This window comes from Podarcis bocagei (genome assembly GCF_964188305.1).
Source record: "Podarcis bocagei genome assembly, chromosome: 1".
NCBI classification, from domain to species: Eukaryota; Metazoa; Chordata; class Lepidosauria; order Squamata; family Lacertidae; genus Podarcis; species Podarcis bocagei.
In genome coordinates this window covers 113053439-113066407 of record NC_138125.1, presented here as the reverse complement: position 1 = coordinate 113066407, position 12969 = coordinate 113053439, and the positions used below count along the sequence as shown (strand labels likewise).

The window sequence follows — 12969 nt, the reverse complement described above, 5'->3', positions numbered from 1 at the left end:
CTGTTCACTTCTTTTGTCATTTTGTCTAGGTGGTTGTGAATGCTCTGGTAGGAGCCATACCCTCCATCATGAATGTGCTTCTCGTTTGCCTTATATTCTGGCTAATTTTCAGCATCATGGGCGTCAATATGTTTGCCGGCACGTTCTACTTTTGCATGAATAATACAGATCAGAAGATGATTTCACATGAAATAGTTGCGAATAAATCAGTTTGCGAAAGTATGCCAAATGTATCCAGATGGACAAATGTTAAAGTAAACTATGATAATGTGGGAGCCGGATACCTTTCTCTACTTCAGGTTGTAAGTAATCCCCCCGATTAGATACCAGTAATAACTTCCATTGGCAGTAGGTTGGATGCCAGTTTTGTCAGGTGGAATCCCATTGGTGTCCTTGCGCTCATAGAAGGACACCTGCTATGAAGGGAGGGCGAGGCAATCTTTCCCAGTTTCCTCCTACAGCTGTGCATGTGTGCTAAAATGGTCACCTGTATATGCAAGAGTTTTAAGCTCTGCTTTGGAAAATTTGCACAATATTCTCAGCTATTAGAATTTAGATCGTGGATAGCTTTTAACTTATTGCCTCTTTATAGGCCACCTTTAAAGGATGGATGGAGATAATGTTTGCTGCTGTGGATTCCACAGGTGTAAGTACATGATGGCGTATCTCTCTTTTTCTTTCTCAAATGCTGATTATAAGTGTGTGTGTGTGTTTTAAAGCGCTTACTATCATATTTATTCTCTTAACAACGAGAATAGTCTTGTCTTTCCAATTTGTTTTTAAAAACATCATCCCCCCAAAAAATTGGGCATCTTGTCTAAGATTTGGTACTTGGCAAGTAGAGGAATATTCTGGAAGTGGAAATTGCTTTCCTAAGGACCAAAGAGCATGAAGTTAACCTTTTACTCTTAAGTCTGTTTTTTTCCTTGGTTAGCCCCAAATCTGGGAACAATTCAGGGTACCCTACTAAAGGGGTCCAAGGTTTGGGTTCTGTCCAAATCTCAGATGGGGGCCAACATGCCATAGGACATCCCTAAATGGCATCCTAGTGGGATTTCTCCATTAGATCTGCATAAATCCTTTCACCGGGATTAAGCCTGATGGTGATATCAGACAGCAATCAGGTTTGCTGTTACGGGACACAGACTCAATGCCTATGCCAAATCCAGTTTACATCTGCTGTCAATAAAATTGTGGCCATTTTCATCCCAAGCTAGTCTTATGTCTTTCTTACTACGTTTAAAGTGTTAGTTCCCACCCCACTCTCATTAACTGACCCACTGACAAATTTGCCCACTGACAAATTAACCCTTTACCTTAAGTCTGTTTCCGGCTTGGTTAGGAAAGTGATTTGAGCAGCTCTGCCTCCTGTTTGACCTTACTTTCCCTTTTATTTTCTCCCTCACTTAAGTCCTTGTTTCTATTCTCTTCCCCCCTGCCTCTCCTTAGTGACAGCTAAGGGAGAGTGGGAGCAAGCACTCATGTACTAGAGGCCCAAACCTGGGAACATAAGAGGCTGCAAAGTACCATAAGACCATTAGTTCATCTGGATCAGTATTGGAAGCAGCCCTCCAATATTTCAGACTGGGGTCTTTTCCAGCCCTACCTGGAGATGTCAGGGATTCAAATCCTACTGCACCATTAACTCTTAGAAACAAATGTATCCCTAATTTAAATAGCCAACGAAACATGGGAATAAACTAATCCAAACTGTGGTTCTGATGAAGCAATTGCAAGACCAAGGCCATTCTGTAGAACATTTTTCAGTATCTATAAGGGAACATTGGGTTTTGTTTAAATACGCTCTAGTTTTGTGAACTGGCCTTATGTATTTTCTACAGGCATCTATATGCTTACTCTTATTTCCTTGGTATTGGTGTTTAAGCAAGCATCTACGTGTTTTTCGAAGATAATCTATGCAGCCCATTGGGTACTGATCTATTTTTATGTTTCCTTGCATTATAGTTGGATAAACAGCCCAAATATGAGGCCAACCTGTACATGTATCTTTACTTCGTCATCTTCATCATTTTTGGTTCATTCTTCACGTTGAATCTTTTCATTGGTGTCATCATTGATAATTTCAACCAGCAAAAAAAGAAGATAAGTGTCCAGATTATTCATTTCTACTTCACACAGTGAGCTGTGTTTCACAGAAAATACAGTGGTACCTCGGGTTACATACGCTTCAGGTTACAGACTCCGCTAACCCAGAAATAGTACCTCGGGTTAAGAACTTTGCTTCAGGATGAGAACAGAAATCGTCCTCCGGCGGCGTGGCGGCAGCAGAGGCCCCATTAGCTAAAGTGGTGCTTCAGGTTAAGAACAGTTTCAGGTTAAGAACAGACCTCCGGAACGAATTAAGTACTTAACCTGAGGTACCACTGCAGTCAAAATGTCATAGTTGCGTACCATTCAAGAACCAGCACTATGTTTTCTTACTGCCATAGCATTTGGAGGTGCTTATACAGTATGACTGGTGTGTTACTTAATTTACACCAATATTCAGTTTTCCGAATGGTCAGCTGAACTTTTTGTTACAGCATAAAACCTGATTGGCAAGTTTGCAATGAGACATTTGCTCTTTTCCAGCATCTCTTACAAATGGATAAACGAGCGTAAACCATAAGGCAAATGGAGTGCCTGAGCGCACCTCACGTTGTCCATTAGCAGCAACAAACACTGCTTTAGAACTTGACCAGGTTACTTGACTTTGGAAGGAAAAAGAGAGATAGAGTTGGGTGTCATCAGCATATTGGTGATCTCAAAACCCAGACATCCTCCCCCTGTGGTTTTGTGTACATACAGCTTGGGGAAGCAGATGGAACCCTGAGAGACACCATAGACCAAAGGCCAAGGTATCAAACAGGTGTCCCCTAGCACCTCCTTCTGAAACTGCCCCTCCAAGAAAGTCCAGAATCACTGTAAAACTGTGTCTCCTATTCCCACCATAAGGTCTAGAAGGATAGCATGATGGTGGTATCGAAAGTCATAGAGCGGACCAGCAGAACCAACAGGAACACACTCCCCATTGTCTTACATAGATCATCCATCCAGGTGACCAAGGCAGTCTCCATTTCATAACCATACCTGAAGCTTGACTGACTTGGCTGTAGATAATTTTCCTCATCCAGGAATACCTGGAGCTGAGGTGCCACAACTTACTCAAGCCCTTTGCCCCCAATTGGGCAGAGAGCTTCACATTCTGGTATGTATGGGGAGAAGGGATAGGAACTCCAAGCATCATGGCTCTGAAGTTGATTAGTTAGTTACGGATATGTATGATTTTTTATGGATCTCGTTGTTCTCCATTCAGTCCTTCCCTCCCATAAGCCACCACTATATTTTCTTTGGGAGCATCAGGGATTCTATTTCTTGAATAGAAGGAATTTCATTGGAACGAGTTTTTCTCTGACAGAAACTCTTTCCTTCTAAGGAAGCTGCTTCCATCTCAGGAAGAGGGAATCTTTTGATCCAATCCAAACTGTTGATAGAATTACTATTCCTTCTGCTGGAGGTCAACTGATACAACAGCAGTGCAATTAAATCAACATTCTGCACTGTATGCAAGCTGTCAGTATCCTCTAATACAATTTGCAGTGACCTATGGAAGATGAAAATAAATTAAATTGAAACGTAAAGTGTATGTACCAAAAACCACCACTAAGCAAGTACCAGTAATTCAATTCAAGAAGGAGTTAACCGAAGCCAATAAACGGCTTCTTTCGAGGATATTCCATCACTTAGGGAACAAAGGGTATTCATCAAATAATGATCCGCATCAAATATTTTCATTTTCCTCTTTAAAACAAACCCTACAGGAGTGCAAAATAATGCCTACACTGGTAGACTGGGCAGGTGAATGTTGCAGGGTTAATCTTTATGGATGGAATTAAATGCTGATGTTCCATCTACATGAGCATATCAGCTTTTGAGACAGAATGATGCATCCCCCTTTCCTCCCATAGTCTGTTCTGGGAGTTCTTAGGCACTCCAGAGCCAATCTGAGGGGCACAGGGAGAGGGGCGGAAAGCCCATAGTGCAAGCAGAAGTCCTTACACAGAGTTTCCACACAAGGCTTCTTAGGTGAATCCTGCCCAAAGTTTTGTGGTTAAAATATACCCATGGAGAAGTCATGCACTTGCACATCTACTTGAAATAAATGGGGTTTACCCATTTATATATGTATTAAAAATGTGTCATAAAATATCAGAGTGGTGTACAACAATTAAACATAAAGCACTATTTTAAAAAGTCAAATAATCATTAAAGTGACCAGCTAATCAGTTTAAACAGGTGCAAAGGCCTACCAGCATAAAAAAGTCTTCAAGAAATGCATGAAAGTCAAAAGTGAAGGGGCCTGCCATATCTCTGATGAAAGAGTGTTCCACAACATCTGGACAGTGACACTAAATTCCTGACTTCTGTTTGAAGTCAGTTGGGCCTCTGTAAGATGGGGAACAACAGGCAGCACTCCTGCAGATGCTCTCAGTGATGAAGCTGGGATATTAGGGCTCAGGGTCCTTAAGGTATCCTGGACCCAAGGTGTTCAGGGTTTTGTGTATTAATGCAAGAACCTTGGAATTTGAAGCTGGCCCATGACCACATGGGCAGTCAGTGCAGATGTTTTAGCAGATGTGTCACAAGCTGTCTGGCATCCGCTCCCATCAGCAGTTTAGCTTTTGTAGTTTTCACCTGCTGGAGCTTCCGGGGCAGCCCCACATGGAGCACATTGCAGTAATCCAGCCTCAAGGTTATCAATGCATGGAGTACAGTGACCAAGTGTGTATTCATGAGTCTAAAGTTATGGTTGTAACCAGTGGTTTTCTTTAATTCCTTTACTTAGGAGGACAAGACATTTTTCTGACAGAAGAACAGAAGAAATATTACAATGCAATGAAAAAGCTGGGGTCCAAGAAACCACAGAAACCCATACCCAGGCCAGCAGTAAGAATGTTTTGTATCTTTTTTAAAAAACAAAAATTGCATTAATCAGACAAAAGCTTTCATTGAAGTTTAAAACGCAAGTTCACCGAGAAAAACAGCTTTCCCTTGCCCATGAAATGACATCACACCCTTTTGCTGTCTTACTTCTCTCTGTCTTGTTTCTGCAGAATAAATTCCAAGGCTTTGTTTTTGATTTCGTAACCAAGCAAGCCTTTGACATCGGGATCATGGTTCTCATCTGTCTCAACATGATCACCATGATGGTAGAAACAGATAACCAGGACCCCTCTGTGGAAGACACTTTGTACTGGATCAATGTGATTTTCATCATCCTTTTCACTGGGGAGTTTCTCCTGAAATTGATTGCACTCCGCTATTATTATTTCACTATTGGTTGGAATATATTTGATTTTGTGGTCGTCATTATCTCTATTATAGGTAAGAAATATTTGGGGCTGAAAGGATGGATATAAGTTAAGAAAAGGGTCAGCTAAAGAAAGAATTTTGGAGATTTGTCATAAACTGTTGTAAATGCTGCTGGTACCCACTTAATTCCCTTTTTCTCCACTTGAGACTACAAAGTCTACATTGCAGAATGCATGGCGAATTGTTTTAACATTGTACTGCATCAGAAATTACATAGAGGTCTTTTATAAGTACTTGAGACTTTGTAGATGCAGGGGATTCAATTTAGTGGGGTCAGAAATGGTATGAAGAAAAACCTATGTCAACTCCTCTCATGATACTTCAGGGGCACCCAATGAAATTGATTGGCAGCAGGGTCAGAATGGGCAAAATAAAAACATTTCTTCATACAGATAACAATTAACTTTGTTAAAGCAGAGGCTTGAAAACCATATGTCAGGAGTGCTCTGATGGTGTTTCCTGCTTGGCAGGGGGTTGGACTCGATGGCCCTTGTGGTCTCTTCCAACTCTATGATTCTATGATTCTATGAACTTTGTTCCTGTAAGGTGTAGTGATAACCACCAGGTTAGGCAGCTTTCAAAAAGGAGTATTATTTCATAAATCACTATTATTTATATCCTACTTTTCATGATACAAAACCTTCCAAGGTGGCTTACAAGGCCTTCCTTCCTCTGTTTGTGGAGGGGACTTTGAGCTCCTACTGGCAGAAATAGGGGACCATGTTTGTCTGTTCCCCTGCAGTTCCCCTGCCTTACAGGTCTGAAGGTTTCCTCAGCCTTCCAGAGCAGATGTTCAGTGGCCACAGGGGAGAATTTCAGCAAAATTGCCCATACCCCCTTCATCTAGCATGGACATCCTGTGAGCAGGATAGAATTTTTGAATCCATCTCATAGTATACACAGAGAAAATTAATGATCTCAGTGACGGCAGGAGCTGTAGACATCCCAATGTCAGCCTAGCCTAGCATTCTCTCCTTGACCTTTCACAGGACAGTTGAGTCAGAAAATAACTACAATATGTGAACTAGAGCCAATTCCAGGTAAAAAACAAAACATGGGGATAGTGATTTGCCATTTCCACCTCACACTGCAGCCCCTGATTGAAAATGATGTGATTGTGTATTACATTAATATGTAATATTATAAAATGGTTTGCCCTATTTTTTAAAACAGGTCTTTTCCTGTCCAAACTCATTGAAAAATACTTTGTGTCGCCCACTTTGTTCCGAGTGATCCGACTTGCCAGGATAGGTCGCATCCTGCGTCTCATCAAGGGTGCTAAAGGGATCCGCACTCTGCTTTTTGCCTTGATGATGTCTCTCCCTGCCTTGTTTAACATCGGCCTCCTCCTTTTCCTGGTCATGTTCATCTACGCTATATTTGGAATGTCCCAGTTTGCCTATGTGAAAAAGGAAGCTGGGGTTGATGACATGTTCAACTTTGAAACATTTGCCAACAGCATGATCTGCCTCTTCCAAATCACCACCTCTGGGGGCTGGGATCGCTTGCTGGCTCCCATTCTCAACAGCAATGCACCAGACTGTGACCCTGAAAAAGTCCACCCAGGAAGCACAACCAAAGGAGACTGTGGCAATCCTTCCGTTGGGATTTTCTTCTTTGTCAGCTACATTATCATCTCATTTCTGGTTGTAGTCAACATGTACATTGCTGTCATTCTGGAGAACTTCAGCGTTGCCACAGAAGAAAGCGCTGAGCCTTTAGGCGAAGATGATTTTGAGATGTTCTATGAGGTTTGGGAAAAGTTTGATCCGGATGCAACCCAGTTTATAGAGTACTGCAAACTCTTTGATTTTGCAGCTTCTCTGGAGCCACCTCTTTTAATACCAAAGCCAAACCACCTCCAGCTTATTGCAATGGATCTTCCCATCGTCAGCAGCGACAGAATTCACTGCCTTGACATCTTGTTTGCTTTCACGAAACGTGTCTTGGGCGAAAGTGATGAAATGGATGCTCTCCGTGTACAAATGGAAGATCGGTTTATGGCTGCCAACCCTTCCAAAGTCTCCTACGAACCCATTACAACTACTCTGAGGCGGAAACTGGAGCTGGAGTCCGCTAAAGTCATCCAGCGAGCCTACAGGCGGTACCGTGCCTCAAACCCGGTGCGTGAACCTTCATTCATATATGACAAAGGCAAAAACAAAATGGACGCTGATAAGTTGAGTTTGAACTTGCCCCTGGAAACGAGGAAGAGGAACTCCTCCACCACGTCACCACCTTCATATGACAGTGTGACAAAGCCAGACAAATACGAACAAGAAAAGTCAGAAAAAGAAGAAAAAAACAAAGATGACAAGGAGAGCAAAAAGTAAAAACGAAAGTGAGCGTGTGATCCTGTCTATAGCAAATTTGTTTACAGCATAAGGAAGTTACCACTGATAACTGATAGGGACTGTGCTGGAAGTTTATGCCAAACTGCCTGTTTCTACAGTTATCCAACATAGTACACTTGTGCACCCAAGGCCAGCGTTGAACATAAATAAGGCAATCATCATCTTATTGTTGGCTGTATAGTAGGGTAGCAGACTTGTGAGGACAATGCTGTGCTTCAAACCAAGAGGCGCGGATGGAGATGGATGTGCAAAATAGCTACAAACTGTCAGGACACGTCCATAATTGTGTCTATCATAACAAAAAAAATACCCACCACTGCTGAAGCAATTGTATCCACTGTGTGCATCCCAGTCGCCACATGTGTCCTGTTTGACAAATTTCTCTTGGTGCCGCCATTTTTCTGTTTACAAATCACTGTTTAATTATATGTTGAGCAAAGGAGCGAGGTGCTCTCTCTCATATATTTGTTTACATGCATTCCCTCCCCCCCCCCACCAACACACCACCCTTTAAAACTTAGAATATGGATGTGATATTTTGGACTTCTACTCATTGTGGGTGTAGTCCAATACAAGCATTTAGCAGAAAACCCTGGGTCTGCTGCAAAGAGATGGCGTTCTAAAGAGGCATGTCGGGTAGGCGGAACAGTCAGAAGAAAGGAAGAAGTATCAACATGGTTAAAGGATGTTGTGTATGTGCCAGGTTCCGTTTAGATATTAAGTTAAGCATCGGCTGTGCTTGCATAGACATGGCATAGGGCTTCAAAATCAAACTGCCTTTGTAGATATGCAGAAAAGGACAAGTTTAGTTAAAAGTTACACCCCCCCCCCCACAGACACACACAATCCGTGCAGTCCCCAAATTCTGGCTCAAGAACAAATAATGGCCACTGCTAAAAAAAATTAATTTTTGCCCCACGATGGGCAAAAGATTCCTGCAGTGCAGGAGCTTGAACTAGGTGACCCTAATTGGTCCAGTCCAGCTCTACAAGTTTGTGATTGTATGAAATAAATTCAAATCCTGATCTGGCCTACCTTAGTCTACTCCAGAGAGCTCCATTGTGAGAAAAGAAACAGGAGGGTGAACAATTCAAAATTCCAGCATGAAAAGAAAAGCTCAGAGCGACTCCTCTGAACAACCGACAGGTGCTCAGCTCCTCAACACAAGGAATCAGAAGGGGCAGTGAGGAGGAGAGGCAAGGCAGGAGAAAAGCCCAAGTGGAAAGCAGTAGCTGAGAATGGCATCAGCCAACACTTGGCAGGCTGGAGAGGAAGCACAAGCATCTTTGCAAAGGAAGGTCCAATCCAGGCAGAAGTGGCCTATGAAGTGGTTCTCCAGGGAGAGCCAGCAGCTGCTACAGGGTTGCAACCCTCACCCATAATCCCTGGGGGGAAACTTGAGGCATTGCAGCCAACACCATAAAGGCATGTGCTCTCTGATTTTGGTGGGGCTGCTAGACTGCAACTGTCCACTTCCATGGTGTTGGCTGTTATGCTTGCTGTTTCCTGGCACTTACAGCTGAGGATAGGAATTCACCCTTGCTCTGCAGAATTAACCAGTAATTCTGCCTACTGAACTGCTTCGCTGGCTGCTGCTGACTCCAGGCTCCTCCGCTTTGAAAGGAACCAGTGCATCCCACAGATAAGGCCATTGGCTTATTTAAATTGCCTGAAACTTGCTCAGTGCCCTTAAAGAGGTGAGATAGTAATATCGAAAGCCACCAGGCACTGTTTTCACCTGGTAGTTCTAAGGATCCCTCTGTCGCTTCCCCTTTCCAAAATCGTTTAGTTTGGTCAATTCCGAAAACTTCAATGGCTGCTCCTGAGAGATTCTCATGGTTTGGGCCCAGCACTCGCCAACTTGGTGCACTCCAGATGCTGTTGAACTGTGGCTCTCAGCATCGCTGACCATTGGCTGGGGTAGGCTAGTTGGGCCAATTCCTCTTCCTCCAGCTCTACTACAGTGGTACCTCGGGTTACATACGCTTCAGGTTAAATACACTTCAGGTTACAGACTCTGCTAACCCAGAAATAGTGCTTCAGGTTAAGAACTTTGCTTCAGGGTAAGAACAGAAATCGTGCTCTGGCGGCGCGGCAGCTGTGGCAGACCCCATTAGCTAAAGTGGTGCTTCAGGTTAAGAACAGACCTCCGGAATGAATTAAGTACTTAACCCGAGGTACCACTGTATTCTGATGTAATTTTGGTTTGTGTGTGCGCACATGCATGCGCATTTAAACTAGAGAGGGAATGCTGAGGTGATATTTTCCTTCTTCAGATGAAGAATGGTTCCAGGAATTGCTGTGAAATATGGTAAAGCCACATGGTAGATCAGAATATGAAATTTCCACACTTCTCCTCCCTAAGGATAGAAGGATGCCATTGGCAGAATCAACCCAGAATACATATACATCCTATTCAGGCCTTTATCACAAGGCTTTAACATGTGAGGAGTGTTTAATGAGTGTGCTAGCTTTGTCCCTATTTCCCCCCACATGTTTAAAGGCAACTGTCTGCGGTGGGGGAGCCTCCTATGCTGGTGGAAATTCTTGTACATTTTTGGACCCTGGTTTTCAAGGTTCTGAAATGTGTGTGAGCCTGCAGAAGGACAGGAGGCTTACTTTGTGCAAACCATTACCCCTGAACACCTGGAGAGTGATGGGTGTGGAGCTACCACACTCCCTTTTTCCACATGTTTAAGCCTCAGTTTGAATGCCTGAATAGGGCTATGCATATTCTAAAATATGGCATGGAATATGCTCTCCCTAGGTATGCACGTGCCTAGGTTCTATCTCAGAAACTAGGCACATGCATGCATAACATGATTGACCATGACAAAATATAGGTGGAAGCTTGCTTTCAAAACTGCACTTAATATCTACACAGTCCATGTAGCTTATATTTGTCCAGTAGTCGTTTTGGTTAGATTTTTTTTAAAAAATGTATTCTTTAACTTACATTGATTTAACTTACAAAATTGATTTGGCAAAAACAAAAATGAAGTTTAATAATGGCACCATTAAAAGACTAACTGATTTACAAAGTGTTTCATTTCATTTTTATTTTATTTTTTTTGGCATCACAAGAATCTTACGTGTATTTCCTGCAATAGACTAGCATGGCTTACTTGGTAAGTTAGTTTACCCTGATTCTCTCTCACGTACAGATAAGAGATTTGCATGTAGCCATGCTCTACTCTATAGCTCATGCATAGAGGGGAAAAATTGCTAATATCCAAAAAGAGAAGCCTAACATCAGGTTTCAGGGTTGCATCACTTCAGCTATTTGCAGATTGAAATGCCAGGATAAAGTTGCATTAGTGCAGCTAAAAATTTTGCTACACACTTTAGGGTAGTTGGGTGGATTTCCCCTCCCCTTCCTCTCCCCTCTTTTATCATGAAATATTGCATTTTAACCAGTACATTCCACAATTCATCCACTAAACTGGACCAGTTGGTAATTTTATACTTGCCTTATATTGCTATGCTTCGGACAAACGTAGCCAAGAATCCTAACCAAATGTTAAATCCCTCCAGGATATGAAATTGTAGCCAGGGGGAGCCACAAGCCAAGACAAAATCTGGCCTCCATTGTTCTGTAGTGCCCTGCACTGGAGGGAATATTCAAATATGTAGCTGCTTAGCTTTGTCCTGAAACAACCATATTCTTTCCTGTGCAAAACTGACTGTGTGTATCAGTGCTTGCCCTTTTGAATAAATCCTTGGCTTTTGAAAAATAGCATTTGTTTATGAAAAAAAAAAGAGAGAGGAATGATTGCCTTAACACAGGTAGCATTTACTGCAAGAAATGTGAGCCTTCTGTTTAGTGTGCAATCTTCCAGCAGCTGTTAACGTTCTTTTCTATGACATTATCAGCTGGATAATAAAGCAAGGGCTGTGTGTATTCTGTGCAAGTGTGGGTTTGCAGTGGAAGCATCCTCTCTGATACTGCGGTCAAAGCCAGGTGTTCTGAGGACCTCACCTTTTTCTCTCCCCACCCTTCTCTCTTGTTGAAAACCAAATAGTCCACTGGATTGTGGGGGGCAACGGTTGTTGTGGATTTAATATGGCCAGAGAGTGGAGCTTCAGTGCCTTATTTGGCTGTCTCTTAGGTGATGCTTATTCCCTGCACCCCGGGTCTATAATATGAACCTGTTAGCTTAACTGATCGACAGATCTAGAGAACAGCTGTTTGCATATTTTCCAAAAGAAATGGCGAATCTGACTGTGTTTCTTCATCCCAGCATCCCTGGGTGTAACTTGCAACCTGCATGGCACCTTGGAGAGCCTTATCTATGAAGTTTGCTACCTCTTCCCAGGGTCCACAAGAATGCAGACTTTATAGCTTTAACAGCAAGTCAGATTTTCTCTTCCCCCGCTCCTACCCAATGAAGAGTTCTGGAGAGCTTCCTTACTGTGATATTTTGGTTGGCCCAATAAAGGCATTGCCATACTCTGGAGTTTGTTTGTTTGTTTTCTTATGGGCCAACATACCACATCTTTTGCTTTTTTGCTTTAAAACATTTTCATCAACAAGTGCCTGCAGTTAATCAGTTGGCAAATTTACTTTATTTTACTGTAATTTACAAATAATCTACCAAACTGCAGATGGCAAGCACCGCCTTAGAAGAAGCTTTCCCCATTCACAGAAGGGAATGCCTCTCTTACAAACCACATACCTTGCAGGCCTCTTCTAAAAGCAAATGCATGCGTTTTGCTTTGGGCCTATTGCTTTAGTCACACGCAAATGTGATCACTTCATTACTTCACTAATAAAATTTACAGTTGGCTGAATATTTCTTTAATCAGGTGGCAGCCTTACCTGTATTCCTTACAGGTAATATAAACCAGGAGCTGGGGAACCTGTGACCCTCCAGGTGTCAATCGACAGCAACTCCCATCATCCCTGACTCTTGGCTATCCTGGCTGAGGCTGATGGCAGTTTGACAATATCTGGAGGCCCAGATATATAAGTTGTCATGCTTTGCCATTCCCTGCCTCTTTCCCTCTGTGCCTACTGCTTCTCCAGTCTTTTGCAAAAAGAAAAATCCCAAATCCTTCTAAAATACCCTTCTTTGAAGTGTGGTTGACATGTGCAAAGGCAATGAAGTTCTGCAGTATATACTGGCTACAGAATTTAGGTTTGATTTTGTGCAGCATCTAGAGCTGGTATAGACTACATACAGCCTTGCACAGGGCTTTCAGAAGAAGATTGTATTCTGGTACTCTTTCCTGTGTCCTAGCA

At 42.6% G+C, this 12969-nt stretch overlaps 1 protein-coding gene across 1 annotated transcript in view; it reads left to right on the top strand.

Moving 5' to 3' along the window:
• Positions 1-10937, top strand: part of LOC308581647 (sodium channel protein type 1 subunit alpha-like) — a 49997-nt gene extending 39060 nt beyond the window's left edge. Inside the window, 6 exon segments of the mRNA XM_081184367.1 lie at positions 30-302; positions 593-646; positions 1966-2107; positions 4847-4947; positions 5115-5385; positions 6547-10937. Of these exon segments, the coding sequence (XP_081040493.1) occupies positions 30-302; positions 593-646; positions 1966-2107; positions 4847-4947; positions 5115-5385; positions 6547-7706 (2001 nt within the window). The 3' untranslated portion in view covers positions 7707-10937.
• Positions 10938-12969: the final 2032 nt, after the last annotated feature.